The 23,271-nt window shown below is 38.7% G+C and overlaps 1 protein-coding gene across 6 annotated transcripts in view; it reads left to right on the top strand.

The window, feature by feature from the left end:
- The window catches only part of pax2a (paired box 2a), a 28,965-nt gene extending 9,312 nt beyond the window's left edge, over positions 1-19,653 (top strand). For 3 of the 6 annotated variants that reach the window (XM_028469072.1, XM_028469071.1, XM_028469073.1), the window contains exons 7-12: positions 4,105-4,280; positions 6,628-6,748; positions 13,437-13,649; positions 14,827-14,928; positions 16,811-16,897; positions 17,733-19,653. In XM_028469072.1, coding sequence (XP_028324873.1) covers positions 4,105-4,280; positions 6,628-6,748; positions 13,437-13,649; positions 14,827-14,928; positions 16,811-16,897; positions 17,733-17,809 — 776 coding nt within the window. In that variant the 3' untranslated portion in view covers positions 17,810-19,653. The remainder of the gene's footprint in view (positions 1-4,104; positions 4,281-6,627; positions 6,749-13,436; positions 13,650-14,826; positions 14,929-16,810; positions 16,898-17,732) is intronic. The other 3 variants (XM_028469076.1, XM_028469075.1, XM_028469077.1) reach the window with 2 other exon arrangements.
- Positions 19,654-23,271: the final 3,618 nt, after the last annotated feature.

Genomic DNA, 23,271 nt, shown 5'->3' with positions numbered 1-23,271 from the left:
CAGCAACGGCAAGAATTAATGAAGCAATGCATTACTCAGCTCGAGGACGGAGAAAAAAGGAAGGAGGAAAGTAGGGATATGTTAATTGCATTTCCACAAATACTCAGCACAGTGTGAAAATGACTGTTTAGTCCAGAGGAGGACAAAGGAAATGAGAGAAGGTAATGGAGCCATGCTAGGGTCGAAGGGAGAAAAAAAGGAAATATTCTCATAGCCTCTTATCTTTTGTTTTTAAAATAAAATCATTAAATTCCTTTTGTATGTTCAAAAATACCTATCAGGCTATTTCTTTTATATATCTTTGGTTTACGAATTTGGTTAAATAAAAAATACTTACTCTTTGCTTGTAATAGTTATTTTTTTCTCCAATTGAAACATGCAAGGGTTAACCAAAATTGGGGCAGCACTTTTAGATGCATTAACTGTATTTTTACTACATATTTCTAATATAATGACAATAAAAGCACCCAGATATCAAACCACTAGCTTCTACAGATGGCATCACAAATTGAATTTAACTGTTATTTATTTGTTTTTTGTTTTTTTAATGAACATCCTTTGGCATAGACTCTGATATTTCTTTTTATAAATTATAAATAAAATGACTGGAATACTTCAAAATGCTATGGAAGCTGCTTCTGTGCAGCCAGTGAAAGCAAATATCAAATAAGCATCACTATGCCTGCTGACAGTCAGTACACTGGTTGGTGGTGCTAAATCAAATTAATAAAGCTCTTAAACACGCCACAACATAACAGGATCTTAACAGCCATGGCAGTGTTGCTGCCTCTCTCCACTCTATCCCCCCCCCCAACCCCCATCCACCCATCCCACCCACCTCTCTCCTTTCCGCTTCACAGGTTTCATAAATATAGCTAGCTTACAAGGGAAGGAGCGCTCAACCTCTGGGTATACCAGATTGTTTGTGCTTTCTCTCTTTTTTCCCCCCCTCCCCTCTTCGAGCTCAACAGCATTTTAAAAACATCAACAAATGATCTGCAATTTGCAATAGCATCATTTGACCTATCAGCAGAGGACAAATAAGTAAACGCTTGTCTCACTGCTTCTGATCTAGGGAACCCCCGTGTCATTGATTTACGAAGAGAGCTCAGCAGTGTGTAGGAATTCATTTGCCTTTCAAACAAGCCTCTCCTCTGAGTTATCTCATCACAGGAACAGGGGAGATGAAAGGAGGACATTTAGTGCCACCACGCCACCACAGGACGTTAACATTCCCTTTAGAGACGAAGCAAAACAACACAGATTCTTGATACAATTGTGTTTTCATAGTTTTTTTTTTCACTGGTAGTTATGTCGGTGTATGTTCTTAGTGTTCACACAGTTTTAGGGGCGTGCGTATGATTTTCAGTTTAGTAAAAGTGTTAAACTTTGTTGATACTGTCATTTAGGAGGACCAGCTATACAGTTCAGTGTCTGATGATGTTATGTTTGGTCATTTTTAATCTTTCTTACCACGAGATCAAACATCAGACTTTCAAGCTTATCACATTTACACCACAGTGCATGCGTACCCCCCTTGTTTTTATTTCCGCTCGTCTCCTCACATGTTGGTGTTAAAACAAAGAGACGCAGTCAGCTGGTGCTGTGGGAGCGATAAGAGGGGAATACCTGCTGAGGCACCCGAAGGGGTTGAAGAAACAAGCCAGTCAATTAAAACGTGCACACATGCACGAGCGCGTGCGACCCACCAGTCAGGCTTCACACTCCACTTGACACACACTGGCTGTCAGAGGATGACCCTGATTTATTGCAGTGATCTTATGATATATGTCAAACAGGAACCACTAATGGTGAACTCTTAAAATGAAATGATTCACTGTTATTTCCATTCAAAGAACAAAATTGTATTTTTCATTGACGTTTTCTTTTACATATAACTATAGCATATTTTCCAGTAAGTACAGACACTATTCTAAACTGTTGCACTCAGATTTTAGATCAGGGGTGTCAAATATTTTAGTTCTGGAACCAAATACAAAGTACTTTGATCTTAAGTGGGCCGCAAATTTTAGGCAGGAAATTGAGGAATTTCAACAATTTCCCCAAATTTGCACTTCGACGTAAAAATCATATATGAAGTATGTAAGGGCCGAAAATATCCAAGCAAAAAGTGACTGATATCAGTCCCTGGCAGGATTTTCTCTTTTAAATTTAACTGATTTAGTGATTTTTTATTTAATTTGGGGGTAATTATGTGAAATAATTTGAGGAAAATTGAAGTCTTTGAACATTTGAGATTTAAAATGACTGCAGTCATGTGATAAAAGTATTACAAAATTGTGATCCTCCAAATATTGTGGAGTTTCATTGAATTAGTGTATTTAGAAGGGCTGATATATCTACAACTGAATTATTTGGTAATTTAGACAATGATTCATGTTTTTTCGGTCTTTTTTTACTTTCTCTTGCGGACGGAATTGGATGGTCTAAAGGGCCGGATTTGGCCCCTGGCCCTTGAGTTTGACACGTGTATTATATCATTGCTTATTCAGTTCTTTTTTAAAATCAGAAAAAACAAAGTAGCCCTAAATTTGTGCAGCTTTTATCATGTAGTTTATATTTTCTATTCACAGCTTCACAGTATAAATGTGCTTCTCTGTAGTGAATGACAAACACTTGCTATTGATCACACTCCCTCTTTTCTCACACAAGCTGATACCAGGTAATTAATGACTCCATTTTGCTTTGTACCGCTGACAACAGCCGAGTTTAGTGTCGAAACAGATCTGCAGCTCCACCAAAAGCAACTCCAGTCCTTCACCCAATGGACTAGCTAGAGAAGAAGATCCAAGCTAAGATTTCATTTTAACATGGAAGGGATACAACATTCCTTTATCAACTTTACACAAAGCTAAAATCAAGATGTATAAAACACACACAGACACATGCACACACACACACAAAATTGCAGCAGTATTCCATTTTCTCCGTGGATCTATTTCTTAGTGCGAATCGGGTTCATCCTCTGGCCTCAGCCATTGAAAAAAGGTCAAGCAGCCGAGCAGAATGGCAATAACGCCCCTGAAATGGTACCATCAGTGGAACATGATTGATCAATTGAATTCCATAGCACAGAAAAATGTGGGATTAAGTAGAGTATTATACGCACAATGAGTTGAGGCATGATGTTCATTCCAAGTTCATTTCGCCTCCCTCCTCTGCTAGCGGATCAGGCAATCAATAGCGGCCTTGCATATCATATATCACCGCTGGCTCGCCCAGGAGAGAACATAATCTGCTGCAAATTTAGAATGACAGATTTGTACGGGAGCTAAAGCCCTCATCCGCTGTTGGTGGCGCAGTAGGCAAGAAAGGGAGGGTGGTGAAGTGAAGGTTTCTGGGGAGCATAGCTGCAGGTTTCAGCTCCTGATTCCCTTTTTCTTTCTTTTTTTTTTATTGCTGCGCACAGGACATGATGAGTGTGCAGCGGGAAAGCTGCAGAGGTAGCAGTGGCTCTCCCTGGTGGAGTTGATAGGGTCAGGGATCAGAAGAACGAGGGAAGCATAGCCTCATTTGTTTATATAGAGTGTGACCAAGTGAGGAAATGCATACACTTGCCCTCACCGCCCTGTCCTCTTTCGATGCTGAGTAGTATCCCCCTCTTTGTTTTCAAAGACAGTCGGTGTACATGGGGGATGGAAGGAGGGAAAGAGAGACGGAAGGGTAATGTGTTCAGCAGGAAATAGTACGGTTAAATAATGGCTCTCCATTTTCCACTGGCGGAATAAGGGGCTCTGTGTGTAATCACTGGCCTTTCTCTCTCCTCCTGAAACACACTCTCCCTTACAAGTGTATATTTGCACTGAAGGTAATCTATCAATTACTGTGGACCTATCACATGATGACCGTGCTGATGGTGACTGCAGGAGAAGTAGAGGTTAGGCATGGTGCATGCACGTAGGGTACAGCAAGGGAGATAAAACTAAGAAGTAAAGTTGGATGTCTGCCTATACTCTGCTTTATCCCTCCAATTTCTTTCTTTCATGCTTACCTCACAATGTTAGCCTGCTATAGCAATGTCAGGTGAAAAGACGAACCATTTAGCACTTCTCTGATGCAGAATGATGCCATTTGTTTTTGTAGATGGCTCTGATGGCTCAGGCCCAGGCAGCGACTCTCAGGGTAGTGTGGAAAGTTTAAGGAAGCACCTGCGAGCAGATGCCTTTACCCAACAACAGCTGGAGGCCCTGGATCGAGTGTTTGAACGGCCATCCTACCCTGATGTCTTCCCTACTTCAGAACACATTAAACCAGAACAGGTACGACACATACACCTAGTACTAGAGCTGGGCGATATATCAAGATTTAAAAAAAAATGAGTTTTCTACCTTGGGATACAGAAAGTGATGATATCGCTTACATATATATATATATATATATATATATATAAATTTTTTTTTTTTTTTTTCTTAATTATTTTAAAATACTTGTTATACCAGTCGCTGCTTTCACTACTTCTCCGAGCAGCATAAAAATCAAAGTTTGATGGATTGCTGAGTGCGTTCTAACCCAGACCTTCCCCTAAACAAGTCACACTACAGAACTCACTCACACGTGCTGTCCCTTAGGGGAGAAAAACACTAAAGTAACACAAATTGTGCAGGTGTTTGTTAGTAAATGTCCCTGTATTGCATTCGGATCATTACATTTAACCCAGAATTGTATTTCTGGTCCAAATTCATTTGAAATAAAGTTATCAAGATTTATATCGTGTTTCACTATTTTGCCCAGCCCTACCTTGTCCTGTACCTTAAGATATCCTATAATGCTTCCTTGGGTTTGTTTTTAACAAATAAAACCAATTTGAAGGACCTGCACTATGTGGAATTGTGGCTTATTCAAGCATTGGTGACAAAGCACACTGTGCAAATTCTAGCTTCAAGTAACCCACAAGCCTACAGCCTATAACAGTGGATAACCTTTATTTACATTCATTAGACTGTTAACCAACAAGAGACTATTAATTTATCTGTTAGAACTCTATGAGGGTGCCCGTGCAGCCTTAGCAGTGCCCTAATTGAGTTCATTTTCATCTCTGCGCGATCGTGGGGAATTACAGCAGCGATAAATCAGAGGGACAGCCCCTCAGCCTGCTATACAGCGCCTAATGCAGCTAATTACCAAAGTGATTTCTACGGCAAGATCAATACCAAAACGAATTGGAAATGACTTGCAATCACAAAGAGTGGAGGAGAAGGTATTAAAAAGGCAAGAAGGGGGGAGAAAAACGGTGTTAGAATGGTCCAGAAAAATCAGTTTTAATTTGATGTAATATTAATCAGACGGCTTTCCTCTCTTTCCGCACACCTCCCTTTTTCTCTCCATTTCCAGCAACCCATGCTTTTCTTGAACTGGTGAAAAGGTGGGATATTAGGCTATTAAGGGCTTGTCTGGTGTCTGCGTCAGGGCATTAAAAAGCCATTTTGAAGAGGCCAGGCTGAATAGGCCTCATCCCTCCCACACTTCTGTCAGCCATGTGGCCCAACCATTAAGGCCCCTCTGTGCTCACCACTCGCCCTCCGCCCAGTCCTGCCCAGTCCTAGCCTCAGCCCATCTGCATGACAAAATGGCCCTTGTGCTGCAGAGGCCCTGCAGAATAGAGAGGAACATCCAGCCTAGTGCCAGGGAACAGTTGTAAGAAGACAATTAGAGTTTATCTGGCATAGAGGCAGACAAGACCGGGGTCACCGGCATGGTCCTGTGGGACCCCCAAACCCATTGAGACAAACAGATGCACACTCCGAAACAAACACTTGCAGATACAACTCTAAGCACACACACTTATCCTTTGAAAGAAGAGTCAGGTCAGGAAGTGTCATCTCATTAACAAACAAGATTCATCACAACCAGTAGCAGCATATTAGCCTAGGATTAGGAAAGCAAACAATTTAGAAGAGTTAGTGATTCATCCTCTTAGAGTTTTCCACCAATATAAAGTAAGAACAGTAATAGGTTGCAAAACCCATAACAAAGGCCTTTAAATGTTAGAGAAAAACTACTAAATAAATAAAATATTTTTTCATTCTACTTGTATATGTTTTCACTCAAGGCAAAAAAACAAAGGCTGATTTTGAGGTTTGTACTCTCCTTTAAAAAACACACCACATGTCTCTCCTGTAACAAAGCCCTGAATGTCTCCTCCCTTGACTGGTCACAGGGATGACTGCAGTGGAGCACAAAGAGCCAGCTGACACCCCGTCCTTTCACTCCTCTCCCAATCCCTCTCTCATCCGTCTCTCCTCCTCTGCCTTTTCCTTCAGACAAGCCTTAATGCATGCATGCATCATCACAGGTCTTGGTAAAGCACAGGGAGGGAAAAAAAGTTGATGTTCGCAACATTTTCAGGAAGATTCAAAGGAAAACACAGCTGGGAGATCACCGATGGCTTCCTCTTTCAAACCAGAGGCTTCAGTCATACATAACTTATATATTCCCACCTAAACTGGCAAATCTGCTCCAAATCTCAGGTCCAAAATGGGCTCATATGCAACACAGTCGAGATACTAACAAGAGCATGACCTGGTCTGGTGGAATGTGAAATTTAATAAAGCATATGTGAATTGGCTGCTTTCACTACCACCTGCTCACACATGTTTTCCTCTGCAGGCAAACGAGTATGCCCTTCCGTCTCTGAATGCTGGACTGGAGGATGTGAAGCCAAGCCTCTCCACCAGCGCCAGCTCCGAACTGGCCTCCAGCGTTTCCCAGAGCTACTCTGTTGTGACAGGTACAATCTGAGCCATGCTGCACTGCTCACTCATAACTATGCAAATCTGGAACAAGGCTATTCTAAGAGCATGTAGTCTGCAAACTATGAAACTTTAAATAGTTATTCATTTTAAGTTTTTTTTTTTTTTTTTTACCAGCTGTAATTGACAAAGGCAAGGCAAATGTATTTGTATCGCACATTTCATACACAAGGCATATCAATGTGCTGTACATGATTAAAAAGTGCAACAGAAAACATTTAACAGTTTAAAAATCAACATGAACATTAAAATCAGCAGTAAAAACATTAAAATCAGCAGTAAAAACATTAAATCAACAATAATATGAATAAAATGTGTGCTCATGGTCATTTAGCTAAATTCAACAATTTTACCCTAATATGAATTATTCCACCCTTTCCTTTCTATAAAAGTTTAACTTCTCCACATTCAGCATATTTTATATTTTTAAATAATATAAAATCCCAACATGAAACACTCTTCACAAGTTCCCTGTGTATAAATTCCTTCAGGTCTTCACATTGCTCCTAACTGGCTACTGTGTTAGCCAGGATTGGCCTGCCAACAGATTGACTGGGAGCACTTCTCATAAGAGGCAGCTGCCGTTTTGGTCGTGACACGCCATTGTCATCAAAAGCTATCATAGCCTGTTGATTGACAATGGCTGAAACGGCGCTATGGGCCGACTGGCTGCAGTGCAAATGGACAAGGACTGAGAGAAAATGGAAAAAAACTTCACAAATACTCAATGATCTGCTGACTGTCAAGCAGGTCGAGTTGAAATGCAATAGACGTGGTGGTGGAACATGTTGGTTAACGTTTAAAAGATTTATATATATATATTTTAGGCAGATCTTGAGTTGTACTGTCCATGCTGACATGAATTGAGTGCATTTATTTTGACAGGGAATCCTAGTTTACTGACTTCCAAATGTTCTACCAGTGTTTTAATAAAAGCTCTATAAATATGTAGTGGGAATCATTGTATCACTATATGAGTGTGCATTGTGTGTGTGTGTGTGTGTGTGTGTGTGTAAGTAGAGAAGAGGACAGCATGATTGAAAACTGTAGTAGAGCTTCTCATATGATCCCATTAGTCCAGCCTCAGACTCAGGGAAAGAGCAAAGGGAAAAGAAAGAGTCCTTTTTTTAGTCCTGAATATGTGGGAGGTAGCTTTAGCCCAGAAAGTTGGGCCTCAGGAGAAGAAAGGTGTGTTTTTGTCTTTTATGCCGGGATCCGATGAAAGTGGTCTCGCTCTGCAGAGCACACTCATAGCAGGTGGCCTCCAAGCCACCTGGGGTCCTGGGGCCTCCAAAATCGATACACGTGAGGGCCTTGGATCGCATAAAGACAAGGTGAACTGATAACAATTTTATTTAAGTGAAATATAAACATATATATATATATATTTAGTGGACTAAAAGTTTTTGTCACGTTCAAACTAATTTTTTTAAGTGACAATGACTACACTGTGAAAAAAAAAAAAACATGTCAAGAAAAACTTTTCGTCAACTGATAAAAACAAATGTATAATTTTGTCACATGGGACAAAATCTAATTATGTGGTGTTGGGCATTGATCTCATCAAATATTTCCCATTTCATGTTGATAAATGTAATTGAATATTTTTTCCTGATGACTAAAACTACATTGTATTTAAGTCAAAAGACTATGACAAAAACTAAATCAAAGTTTGTTAGTTATCACTGATAACCACATGTTTTGGTAGAAGTCATTTTAAATGCATTTGAGCAGCAAAGCTAATATGCAGGTTTTCCCCCAGCCGTTCATTTAATTGTACATATATATTAGTATATACTTATATTAGGAAATCTTAAAAAGAAATAGATGTCAAAGCTGAAAAATAATACATTACCCTCCTCACTTTGGATGCGATCCATTTATCAATAAATGATGTTCTCATGCTGGATGGAGTTGTGAGATTATATCCGATCTTCAAACGTTTTCGGCTCCCAATTAAAATCCACACAGTTATTGATCTTGTTGATTTTTATGTCCTGGAATTTGCATAAGCTATTAAAGATGAATGATTAATGAAGTGCACGGTTTTGCATTCGAGGGGTGCTTATGAAAACTGTGGCAGTCATCCTTAGTTTCCCCTCTCCATACCCTAATGCAGTGGTTCTCAAACTTTTTCTGTTGTGCCCCCTTTGAGGATTAAACATTTTCTGGGCCCCCATTGCAACAAAATGTAATATTTATTGAAAAAAGGTAAAATTTGTGACCATTCTTAAGAGCTCATTAAAAAAATCTCGTGCCCCAATTTGGGAAACAATATCCTAATGTGTGAAGGGTGGACAAAGGGAGCAAAATCAGAGGGAGATGTACTATAGTGCTTCAGAAGATCCTGCAGATGTTTTATTGGAAGTAGCCATCAAGTTGTTTTCACAGATTAAGGTAAAAAGGAACATGCATATATCTTTATTTTACAAAAAGTTGGATACCAGTGTGAGAAGAAGTTTTGTTTGGTTTAAAATCTAAAGTTGTCATTTTATTTTATGTTGCTTATGAGAGATTGTAGGTTCAAAGACTGCTGGCCCTGGGTTTTTTGCATGTTATCCATATGCATGAAACATCTGGGTGACTGGAGTAACCAAACCATTGACCATAAGAGGGAATATATGTTATGATGAATATGTTTGTATTAGTCCTGCAACAAACTGGTGTTCTACCTATTGGGTGTCGGCCAGTATTTCTCAAATAGGGGTACGTTTACCCCTAGGGGTACGCATTGGCACTACAGAGAGTGTGTGAGGAAAATTAATAAATTAAATAATTAAAATAATGGGGTTTTATAATGTTTATTTTTAGTTAAAAATGATAATCATACTAAATATAACCAGCAACTCACGAAACAATAACAAAAGCACACAAAATAAGAGAATAATATACTGAATAATAAAAAGAACAAAACAACAACAACATGCACATAATGACAACAAATACACACACTAAGAGAGAAAAATATTCACTATTACCATCAACACACAAAATGACATAAGAAACAACCAAACAATAATACCAACAACATACAACGACAACAAAAAGAGAAAAAAATTACTGAATAATAAAAAGAACAGACAAACAACAAAATACACAAAATGACACCATCTTGATTAGAATGTTCTAATGTTCTAGTCGGACAAAGGGGGTACTTGGATTCAGAAATAAGAGAAAGGGGGTACTTGAGCCAAAAACGTTTGAGAACCACTGTTGGAGGCTATAAAACACATTTGACCTCGTACAGAATGTAAAGACTGTAGAAGATGAATGGATGACTGAAAACTCGTTTTGTGCAGTCAATCTGTTTGTTTTTAGTGGTCAGCAGATCAACGTAGTTTATCTGTACTTAGCTGCCTATTATTGTATTGATCAGCGTGTATAGAAGTTGAGAAATTAATAATTACACTTCAACACAATCCAATCTGCCTAAACTCTCACAGGTTGTTTTTCATGTCCTCACAGTAAAGCCAACATTCAACTAAACTGTGCATAACATTTCCTGTAAAGTTCTTCTCTTGTGACTTTCTCTGATTGCGTTAAAACAAAGTTTGCCTTTGAGCAAACTGTGGGAAACAGACAGTTTTCCACTGACTGACTGTCAGTCTTTCAAAACAAGAGTAAATAGTTTGAGCAGCAAAGTTCCTCAGTGCACATTTAAACATGAAATGCTCACTAGAGAGAACTCTGCCGTAACAATAACTACAAGCATCGCCCTGAGGGTTGTTGCAGGTTCTCAGCAGTCCATTTCTATGGTTGATGGGGTCTGTAGATGTTGTGTCAGTGCTGGAGCACAGACAGATGTTGGAGAACTCTATACCATCTTTCTAATGTCTAAGATGTGTTTGCTGGAAAGAAAAGTCCCCAAGGACCCCCCGAGTTTATTTTCCATCTCCATCATCAAGGCTTGTGATTTGACAGGCTCTCTTTACTCAGGCGCAGCCTCGTCTCCAGGACAATAAGCAACACCATGTCTGATTAGTTTCAGAGTTCAGTGGTCTTGAACGCAGCATTTGTATCGGTTGTTGTTGCGTTGTAACCCCTGACTGTTTGACAACGGTTGCTTAAGGCATTGAGAAAACAGACGTTGGTACACAGGAAAGCTCTGATAGAATATAAACAGCCTTCACCTCCGGTTTGGCTCCTCCATTCTTTATTGTAAGCTCATATAATGTCCTGAAGGGCAGCTGAGCTGTGTAACGTGAAAACAAGATGGTGAAACAAAAGTCAAAATAAACTGTCCCTGCGTGAACAACACTCACTTAAACAAGGTGTCTTAGTTGTCTACCTTTAACACTTGATAATTGGACTGTTTTTTTTGTTCGGAAACTTGTAGCTTTGGCCCTCCTAGAAAAAGTTGTTTCAATCTGAGTCCTCAGGTAGCTTTGAATGCAGACTCGTGGCCTGCTGTGATGGAAAATGTTATGTTTATTGCTTGCTGTGACTAAAACATGGGGTAAATTGGTTATTTATTAGATTTAGGTGAGTGTTGGATTTTCCTTTCATGGTTTCCAGAGAGAAGCTGAGCATTGTTTTACTGTGTTGGTGTCTTATATCAGTTAATGCATATTTTTTGACTGTGTTTTATGCTTAAAACCACAGATTGCGCAGACCTTTTAAAGCTCTTTGAGCCTTAAAGGCTCCAACAGACTCCACGTTAGTTATAATTAACTAAAGAAAAGAGCTAAGCACATGGGATTTACCATCATCTCCATACACTGCAGCTGTTTCCAATACAATGACAACATTAGCTATTTGAATTGTGGATGAGACGAGTTTCGGGCCAGGCAATTAATTCTGAAGCCCACTTATAAGAATATTAACATTTATGACAGATATTCAAAGCAACTACGGTACTCTTTTTAATTATCTAGCATTATATTGAAACTCTACACTGAGGGTTATGTTGTTCACACTGTAGACATTTGTATTAGATGAACATGTTCCCTGTAATTGCTGCTTCTCTGTCTAAACTTACTGTTGATGTATAGAAATAGAAAATGACATTTGAAAGAGCTGCTATAATTTTACTCTGTGGATGAACAGTGAGTCCCACTGATTCTCTAGTATTAGCTTTTTAGGGCTGACAGTGTTGAGTCCCACATTCTTAGTCTAGCCTTTACCTTAATGAGGAATTGCAACACACAGTCCTGTTGTAAATCAACAATGATGGAACGCAGCTAATGAGGCTATCGTGGTTTCAGAAAAGAGCCATCTCTCCCCACAGGCCCCAGCGTACAGAACGAGCTATGCAGCATGGCATAGGACACAGAGCTCACATTGATTGCATAGGTTGAAGAGGCTGAGTCGGAGAAATGAAAGATGCCAACACTCATCAGCTAAATTAGATCAAAGTGCAGAGGGGCTGAAGTGTCTGTGAGCTGATGGTTTTATTATTTGTGGGAGTGATTTTTATTGTAAAAAAGCAGCTGGGAGAGGATATTTGTTTTGTAAAAACATGTAAGGGAATTTTGATACATTTAAGCTTGATTATTTATTAACGTAAGTAAAACTACTATTACTGATTGTATGTTCAGTACACGCTCGAGCCCGGCCGATTAATCCATGTGACCGATTAATGGGGCCGATTTTAGCTTTACCAATTGTTCAGCCAATTATTCAGTTGTAATTGATGTATTACCTTTATTCTATCTGTCTGTGTTTTCTCCATACCAACAGTATTGATTAAAAATTACAACACAGGGAAAAATGCGCTAGTTCAATGTTTTGTTACATTCTGCCTTTTTCAATTACCAATGTTCGATATTTGAGATTTGAACAACTTCATTTTTTAATAATTTTTTTTTACATTTTACTTTTGATAACTTTGCCATCCTTTACTAGTGACTTTACAAATCTTATGTTGACACTTTTACTAATTAAAGTTTCTTATTTTAATTTAGTAGTGTTTTGCTTCTTTGTCTCAAATCATATTTTTTGGGTATTATAGGAATTCGTGTTCATGTACAGCATATGTGTCAAACTCAAGGCCCGGGGGCCAAACACGGCACTTCAGAGCAACCGATTTGGCTCGCAGGAGAAAGTGAAAATAACAGGGAAAATGTGAATCATTGTGTAAATTACAAACTAATTCATTTTGAAAGAACTCAACATTTTTCCAAAATCCTGCAATTTTTCTCAAATTATTCCACAAAATCTGCCAAAATTAAATAAAACTGTCCACAAATAAATAAATCAAAGGACATTTAAGTATCTGTCACTTATTGTTTAGATATTGTTGAAGGCTTCTATAATTTATGTCTAATTTATCACTGGAAGTGCAAACTTAGGCACATTATTGTGGAAATTGTTTGTTTTCCCACCTAAAACCTGCGGCCCACTTGTGATCCAACTGGTCTTTATTTGGCCCTTGAACTAAAATGAGTTTCACACCCCAGGTGTACAGTATATATCCTGTGTATATCAATTTTATTATATATATATATATATATATATAGGCCAATAAATCGAATATCGTTTTTTTTTTAAAACCCAATATCGGTATTAGCATTGACCCTAAATATCCCATATCGGTTGGGCTCTCGTAGGCTACACACTAATCAAACTATATATGGGAGTGAATGACAGGAATCCTGCACCTGTGCAGGTGTACGTCTGCATCATTTCATTTAGTTTTTTCTTTTCTTTTCTTTTTTCACCTGCCAGACTCTCACCCGTCATATCCACCCTCCATGTGTGTAAAGCGGGAGCCTCATGAGGCATCCTTTGCCCCCTTCACCCCTTCCTCTGTTGGGGATTGTGCTCTAGCTGACATCTTGCCCTTCCAGTCCAGCCTTTCTGTAGATGCGCCTACTCCCTGCTACCTTGCACAGGCCCATGGTACCTACAGCCAGCATGCCAGCCAGCCATTTATAGCAGGTACAGCTTTACCCAAAAGGCCACCTCAAATTCAAAAAGTAAACAATCACTGTCATTGTCTGCAGTTGATTTAAATTTAATTTAAAGCCATAGGCTCTCAGGTTGCTTTGTGCCCCCTGTTGCGTATGCAGGACCCGAACTGTCTGTTTGGCCCTCATTACCAAAGGCTGCTCGCTCTCCCTCTTTTATCCTGCTTTCCTCCACATCTGACCCCTTGCTCATCTCTCGCACTAACAAAAGGCCTCCCAGTCTCTTTTAGCCTAGTGACAGGCCCTGAGTCTGGGGGCCCGAGGAGGCCTAATGGAGGGGGTTGCAAAAGCAGAAATGTAGGGGTGACGCAGGGCCTGCGTTGAACCCTGTATCTGACTGCCATGTGCCCCCTAATGCCCCTTCAGCCTCCATTCTGTCACCGTTAATTAAAGGAGGAAATGTGGGGCAGAGATCAGGGAGAGCGTCAATAGGCCTGATGCTCCCGTTTGTTTTAGGTTTTTTCAGAACAAAAGTGCTATGTCTTTGTTCTGGATTTTCAATTAATAATTTCCTAAATGGAAAATAAATTCTGTACCAACGACTTAGCAACAAAAGAGTGATAACTATCCAAACTCATTTCTAGAATGAGATATACCACCTTTTTTGTAAATTCATGAACAATAAGCAAGAAATAAAATGCATTTATATTATGATAATTGATTAAATAATCAACGTATTTTAGAGCAACAATTCTCAAATGCGGGTACATGTACCGCTAGGGGGTAAATATAGAGTTTTACAATGTTTATTTTTAGCTAAAAATTATCATCATCATAATAATAATGACGAAATGATCTAAATGAACTAATGATCTAAATTAACTAAAATTACAATAGTCAGTCTTGGTCCCACCAGATGGGAGATGACCGGAAATGATAAAAACTGTAAAATTGATCTATTCAGGAGGAACTAAATACTATTTCATTCAACTTATTTACAAAATGAGATTCTTTAAAATGCGTGAGGGTACTTGGATTCAGAAATAAGAGAACGTGGAACTTGAGGCAAACAACTTACCTTTTACCTTCGACTTACCTTTTGTAATTTTTCAATCTCCTTTCTTTTGTAAAAATACTTTCAAGCTCTTTCAAACTTCTTTGTATCTGGACATGGGTGTAAAATGGGGCTTCTTTCTGTGTAACTGCAGGTCGAGACATGGCGAGCACCACATTACCAGGCTACCCGCCTCACGTCCCCCCGACAGGACAAGGCAGCTACCCCACCTCCACACTTGCCGGAATGGTTCCTGGTAGGTGATGCTTCTTCCTTTTTTTATGGTGTCATTAATTTTACCGTTAGGGCCTTCATTTTAATTAGAAAGTCCCCTTCAAGTGCTCTTGTCTAAGTCGAGGTCGCTCAACGGTACACATGTACTCTAAAGAGTAAGTTTTGCTGTGGAGACGGCGAGGATTGAAACAAGCTTGTTTTAGCATTGTTAGACTGCGGTTAGCATGCGGTTAGCGGCTGTGGATGAGGGCATTAGATGAACTCGATAGGCGATCACCACAATCAGTGGCCATGAGATAGGACAGTTCCTCTCAGTTACACTCCATCTCCCAGCGCTCATTACCCTCGCCGTGTCCACACGGCACACTCTCACCAGCCCCGTCGATAAACACTGCTTTTGCTGCTCTCCTCGCCTCCCCGGACACTCTGGGCTGCAGAGCGTATCTCTTTCCCCTCTACTTAACCTGCAGTTCAGGTTCACAGCTAACAGTTAAGGGTCAAAACACAGAGGCGTGGAGGGCCTGTAAATATTTAAATCACTATCTCTCTCAGGGATGAGCTCAAGTTACACAAGCACCAGTGAGGATGCTAAAGCTGTCAGCATGTGTAGATCTCTCCAAAAGCAAAATGCCTCGAAGGCTTGGAGATGTGTAACACTCCCAATGACCGGAAATCAAAGCAACATCCCCTGTGCGTGTGGGCTTAAACCAGTGGTTCCCAAACAGGGGTACATGAGCATATTGCAGGGGGGACTCGGAAAGATTTAACAATTAATTTGATAATAATAGGGAAATGTTCCTAGTTCCTTTTTAGGCTATTTTTCAGACAAATTCAATTCAATTCAATTGTATTTATACAGCGCAAATTACAACAATAGTCATCTCAAAGCGTTATTGAAACATGAAATTTCCCAACAACTCACCGCAAACACAGGGAGCTATTGCTCAATAAAATACTAGATTTTCTTGTAATTTATTGAAACAGTATTATTTTATGCCGTAGAGGCCTTTTTCTCACACTTCTGACAATAGGAGACAATAATGAGCTACATTTTACAAAGGAGACTATATTTACTTACTACATAAAAGTTGTAGTTGAACTAAATTCCACTCATCGTTTTGAATTTGCAGATTAAGCCTCAGGGAACCAATGTTGGAGACACATTTAGGGGTTTAGGAGAGCCCGCTGTTCCACAAATGAAAAAGCATCTGAAATTAATGAGAGAATACTTATGATATGAAGAGTGGCTATACATGATTTGACAAAAATGCGAAGGGGGGTACACGGGTCAAAAAAGATTGGGAACCACTGGCTTAAACCAAACGTAGAAAAGTATGTTGTGACTTTTTTGCCACTGAAGAGTGCCTATGAATACTCTAAGCCAAAATAGACACAAATATCACCTTGATTCATGGCTTGTAGGTGTTTTTATTTCTTTCAGTGGTCAATGAGTAAGATTTAGTGACCAGCCCTAAACACTGTTAAAGCAAAGGGCATTCTTCAGCAGCTTCATATAAAACCCAGCCTTTATGGTCTCATAAAAGAGGAAACCTGTGGACCCTCATCATTGCGCTCTGATATCCCCACAGCCACTCGTCCTTCCAACAGCGACCTGCTCAGGGAAGTGAGGACGATGAGCGAATGAGATCCTCTAAGAGCACATTAGCGAGTTTGAAGCCTTTTTATTACTTTTAAAAGCAAGTGAAACAAGCGGTGAAGCCCTAAAACTTAACAGAGGATTGAGAACACTTCAAACTGAGCCAGAGGGACTGGAGTCTTTCCATTAAACTTTTGATTTTGAAGAAAACTTTTATTAATATTGAGGAGTCTTGAAATGACAAGAACTTTTTGATAATTCAATATTTCTTAGCAGCTCATCACTAACTACCGTTTCTCCCTTATAGGAGGAGACTTTTCTGGAAACCCTTACTCACATCCACAGTACACAACCTACAATGAAGCATGGCGGTTCAGCAATCCAGCATTACTAAGTAAGTGATCTATAACAAAATATATCAAACTGAACATTAATCAGAGGTGAAAGTAACTGTAATTGAGTGCTTTTATGGGTACTTGTACTTTTTTGAGTACATTTCTAAATCATCAATTTTACCTGTGCGTTTTAAAAGAAGTAAATTGTTACATTTCTACACCCAACCGTTACTGAGTAATCATTACTTTTTTGTTTTAAAATGATCAACAGACATTATTGAAACTACAAAAAAATGAAATGACCGGATATCAATCAAATGCATCACATCATAGCCGACCAACCAGATTAAACATGATGCAACGAGCCAAAACAGTATTGAATTATGGTTATTTCTCAGTTTCATAAATTTAGCACTTATTTTTTCATATCAGTTGTATTAATTGGTGTTATTCTGTTTAAAAACAAATTGTACATTTTGACATTTGACATTTTGGCATTTTATTTTATACAGATGCCTTTGTGGAAAATAATTTAAGTTCCAATTGATTTCATCTCTTCCTTTTTAAGTTTATACAAGATGTTTACTGTATGCAAGGGAACTGTGGCAAGATGTGGGGGGTGAAAGTAACTAGTAACTTTTACTTTGAGTACTATTTAACTGAGCTACTTTTTTCTTGCAGTTAAGTATTTTATGTATGACTTACTTGTCCTTGTACTTGAGTACAATTTCAATCAAGTAACAGTACTTCTACTTGAGTAGGATATGCTCTTTATACCTCTGACATTAATGCAGCCTAAAATGATCTCTGTGTTCCCTCCACTAACATTTACTCAGTATTTTCTGATGTTTCACCTCATGGTTTCCAACGGCTCGTTCTTCTGTTAACTTTCAGGTTCCCCTTATTATTATAGTGCCGCATCCCGTGGCTCCGCACCTCCAACTGCTGCCACTGCCTACGACCGCCACTAGTTACCCAGGAAACCAGCTCAGACTGCAGGGGCAGAGCTTCGGCCTCCGTATTGTCCCCGTTTGAAAAACATTGAGGTCAAAGAGAAGCAAGTTGGAAACCTAATGAAACCCCTGTCGTCATGCGTGACGCGTAGGAGGGATGGGCGAGGTCGCACCCAGCTGCTGCGTCACACACTTTGAGTCTGGATTTGGAAGGAACTCGAGGGCGTTCGAAAACGTCTCCCTCACGCTCTAACTCTGACACAGGCTGGATCGTTTCCAAAATGACTTTAAGAGATTCTATAAATATATATATTATAAAATTAAAATTGACGAAAAATGTGTGCAGAATACCATGTGGAAAAATGTCGTGAGTTTTTCATTTAGTTTCTTTGTTGTTGTTATTTTAATCATGGTTCCTCATGTTCTTTTACGCAATGACTGCAGTATTTTTCTGCCTGAAGTGAGAAAATTAGTGGAGATGAGAACAGCCCTGCAGCTTGATGGTGAAGCAACTTGACCTGTTTTTTTTCGGGCCTTTTAACCCTTCATGATACTCTTCCTCCAACAGTAGATGGGATTGACCCCTGCTTCTATCAGTGCTACCCATCTAAATTAGACTAAAACCAGCCTCACCGTCCCTTCCTGACTCTTTAGACCTGGAACAACACCACATTCCCTGGACAAACAATCCATGTAAAAATGTATATCTACTTTGCAAATGTGGCAAACAAGAAATTAAAGTGGTTCAGCTACAGTACGTGTTAAAATAACCTTTACATTTTGGTATGTAAACAAGACTTATTTAACTTAACCTATTACCATCAATCAACCATATAGCATTTTTATCTTTTTATTATTTTATAACGTCAGATTATTTGGTTCATTTATTTAAATTTGGAATTATTAAACTTTATTATCTTTATTATTGCATCAGCACACAAACAAAAAGCAAAAATTGAAGAATGATGTATCCAAGCAAACCGAATACTCTAAGCTATTGTTCTTTGGCTTCATATCAAAACCCTTTCTATTAATTTATAGTTCCTTCAGCTACAAAGTCACCACTAGATGCCTAAATGGTTAAGAGCGCGGTTTGCCATTGTGTAGAAAAACTGTAATTAGTTAAATAACAATTGCCTTACAGAGCTGTTTTCCCACTAAAATTAATGCCGGTTTTTAATTTTCACAATATTTAATTCTGGACGGGAGAAAAAATCCTGACTTGTTTTGCAGTTTGGAAAATGTTTTGTGAATGTACTATTGCCTACATTTGCCAAAGACTTAGTTTGATATTTAATATTTTATTTACAGTGTATGTATTCATAATTCAAGCAGTATTATCTTTGAGTAAGTCAACACTGAACATGTAGGTCTAATTTGTTAGATTTGACTGTAATGAAAAGGGAGAAATCCAGTGACTTAATATTACAACTACTGCAAAAAAAAATGCTGCTTTATGGTATGATTTGTGAATAATGTGAAGACAATTCTTTTCTGTAAATATAATGTATCTTTCTCTCTCTCTCTCTCTCACACACACACACGCACACACACATACACACACATGTACACACACTTACATGCACACCATGGCAGTCGTCAATGTACTGGCTCCCTTTGTAGATATACAGAAAAAACATGCATTACGTTTGTGTCTTATTGTGACGTTGTACTCTGAGTTGAGACACAACTTCTGTATAACCTATGGCTATGCTAACATCACATAGGTTGATCGTTGTCATTTTATTTTATTTCATGATGTCATCATGATGATGTTTTATGTCACTATGCAATGAGTTTTATGGCTTTCTGTATAATCATACCTTGGTTTAAAAAAAAAAAAAAAAAAAAAAAAAAAAAAACAACCCCCAATGAAAAAGAACTACAAAGACCAGTGTGTGATTGCACTCAAAAGCTGCAATCAAACCCCAGTCCTTGGCAACAATCAAACACATTGTCCTGTTTGCTGTTTCTAGATGTTGTGATTATTGACTATATCCAAATTACAGTGATACGTGCCTCTACATATAAAAACAGAGACCGGCTTATTTACAGTCACTCCTCGTTCTTAAACTCATTCCACTCTCTGAACCCCAGCACATGTGTTCACCATATAGCCAACCACAGCAAGACATAGACATTGTCTGGTATCATGGTTATCACTGAAGGCACTGAATAATAAAACTAGGCCTGGAGATTCGTCCTCACACAAATTGCACTTGGGATTTACTTATTTCACTCTACTTGCAGCAAGATCTGAAAATAAAACACTGGCACAGAATTTCAGCCACCGTCATCTAGGTAAAGTCTTTGCTTTGGGACGTGGAGTACCTCAGTGGGAAAAGGTCTTTTTGCTGTTGTAAAAATGATACAGGAGACGTGTCATGGGCATAGAAAGTGAAAATCTATACGGAAAGTCTCGTGGCCTCAATCATTGTTCTGTTTCAGTTCTATTCCAATTCTTTTTGTGCACATGAGAAATAAATTCTTTTATATGTCTGTCGTTGACTTGGCGTCTCCTTATTATTACCCCCATAAGAAAAGGATTCAGGGTTCAAGGTTCCAGGGGAGGATTACTGCTAATGCTGCGGCTGCTGCTTCATTGGTGTTGGATTAATGGACAGGCAGAACGGCACAAAGAACTTACAGTTACCAAATGTGAAATGACAGCAGCAGAAATCATGTGACTTTGAACTGGACCATAATCTACAAATACCGCTTGTTACAAAAAGATCAATTGTCTTTAGATGTATGTATTTATTAATTGAGGTTTTACACAGAGTGGTCTGAAAAAGATATTTCTCTTGACGCCAGAAGTCAAACAACAATGACCCAACAACAGTAATACATAAATACTAAGGTTTCATTTTTTCAGACAACTGTTCCTCAGGAAATCCACTTTGATCTCCTGACATGTTTCGACTGAAAACTGCCAGTCTTTGTCAGAGGCATCTGCTGATCACTTTGATGTTTCCTTTGAAGCTTCTTTGACTTCCGCATAATAATTCCAGCAAGATTATTTTTTGCTTCTTTTTGATTTCCTGGATAACAGTTGTCTGAATAAATGAAACTAGGAGTGGGAACCTCTGGGTACCTCACGATATGATACGTGATACAAAGCTCACGATAACGATTATCTCACGATATGACGATACTGCGATTATCGATAAATTGGTCAGAAATCAATTTACGATAATCTATGACATAACAAGAAAAATACAATTTTTTTTATATATCTGAAAAAGTGTCCTATGAACTGAGACTATTTTAGTGCAACATTTCTGTACATAAGTGTCAACATACCAAGTATCTCCAATAGTGCTTTCTGTAAATAAAAAATAGGGTCTTTCTTACCAGTGACACCATTATAGTGCAATATTCCAGTAAACAATATATTGGTTCCTTCAAAACACAGTAACACAATCTCTGTGAAGACCTGCCTACACATTTTAGTGAAAAAGCAGAAAAGGTTTTGAAACTCACTTAGCGTGAGCATATCGATAATCGATCGTGCGAAAATATATATATATCGATATATCGCCGTATCGAGATATCATCACACTCCTAAATGAAACCATAACATATTCTTCCAAAAGAAGGCAAAAATAATCATACTGGAACTAATATGACATAAAACAGGAACTCTGATACCTTTTGATTAGAAGATTACTAAACTAGATGATCGTAGAGTTCTGTTTTCACCTTTCATTTTCCCAGCTTTCCATCCCTTGAGCATTGTTCCAGTGCCATAGCCTTTGAGTATCGTTGTAACCACAGTGTAATTACCCTCTAATGGCTCCTTTTAGCAGTGTAACATCTCATGTCACAAAACTCCAACAATCTCTAAGTAATTTCTTAAAGGCTACACTGAGTTTATTCTAGTCCAATGACCTCCACATGCAGTCACCAGATTCAGTAATTCAAAGGAGTATCATTGAGGATGTCAAGGACATACACCTTCATGTCATGGATATTAGATCAGATTATCCCTTTGTTATATCTATAAAATAAACATGAAAGGTGTTTTTAATGATGCAGGCTTCACCCCTCCGTCACAGTTGAACTCTACACTTTGCTTCACTATCTGCTGTGAAACACACCAACACAATCTGTTGTAATTCAATTTTTCTGCTTGCTCTCGCCCTTAGTTTATTTCATGGATCCCCCATGAAGCATCAAAAGCTGCTGTTTCTGTCAACCCCTAACCGTCCTGTGTGTTTGTCATTCAGGCCTTGTTAAAGAAGAAAAAAACCTGCACACACGCACGCACACGCACACACACACACCCACCCCCCCCCCCCCCTCCCTCCTCTCCCAGCTGAAAATTCCCAGTGGTAAAATTATTCCATTAGATGGGAACTTTTTTTTGTCACAACCCTGTCTAAATTGGCATATCTGGCTCACTGGAAGAAACCAATAAACTGTGAACCCGGATGCATCTGTCAGTCAGGCTCAACTTTCCTTTAGCAGGCCAGATGACAACATGAAAAGAAAAGACACACACCAGCAGAATGGAGCCCAGTGATTGGTTCTCATCAGCAAGGCATTACGAAAAGCACCTGTCATCCTTGTGGCTTCTCAAACCGGCGAGCAGAGGCCCCCGCCACGGGGCGCAAGATTTACTTAAACACTTCACCCTCGTTGTCAACTTGACTTGGTGATGCCCCAGAGCTCGACCTCGCTGGCATGATTCATGTCAATGACTGACAACAGACACTGAGAATTTAGCTTTTCTTAAAAAAAAGCTGCAAGATGAACACAGTCTGAGGCAATTCTTGTAAACTTCAAGTTTAGACACCAAATTACAACTTAGAAATATTGCTGTTATACATTTTTATTTATTATTAAAGTTATTTAAAGGCTCAGTTTTTCTTCTTGGTAAATTTGTGTTTCAGATGTTTGCCATAACATTGTTAACATAGTTAAAGTAATAATCCAATAAATATAACAATTATTTTGAAAGTCTTTACAACGTAATTTTGGGAATACATCACCTATTGCAACGCAGTAATTGATTGATAACTGAGGAAGTCATAAATCTAAACAAACCCTAGAATCAAGTTTACAGAGAACAGAACCCAGTACTAATAGCTCGGAACAGCGATTCTCAACTGGTGGGTCACGGACAGCTGGTTAAAAATAAAAAAATACCTAATGTCTCTCATGTTGGACTTGTCTTTTATTTTGAAAGAAACTTTTCTTTCAAAGGGCATGCTGTGAAATGTATGTTGACCACAAAAAAAAAAAAAAAAAAAAAATATATATATATATATTATGTTTTAAAAAAAAGACTATATGTGTGTTTTCAACAGCTATATTTGAAAACTAAATTTGGTTGATTGAATTCTAAAACAAAGTGGGTCGCGATTTAATGACTGTGGCAAATTGTGAGTCCCAGGGTGAGACCAGTTGAGAACCCCTGGTGTAGAACAGAATATAATTGAATAGAAGTTAACAAACAAACAAAAAATTAATAAGTC

Source organism: Gouania willdenowi, chromosome 15 (genome assembly GCF_900634775.1).
Source record: "Gouania willdenowi chromosome 15, fGouWil2.1, whole genome shotgun sequence".
Classification (NCBI taxonomy): domain Eukaryota; kingdom Metazoa; phylum Chordata; class Actinopteri; order Blenniiformes; family Gobiesocidae; genus Gouania; species Gouania willdenowi.
Note: the sequence above shows the minus strand (reverse complement) of the source record. Positions and strands in the feature narration are given on the sequence as shown.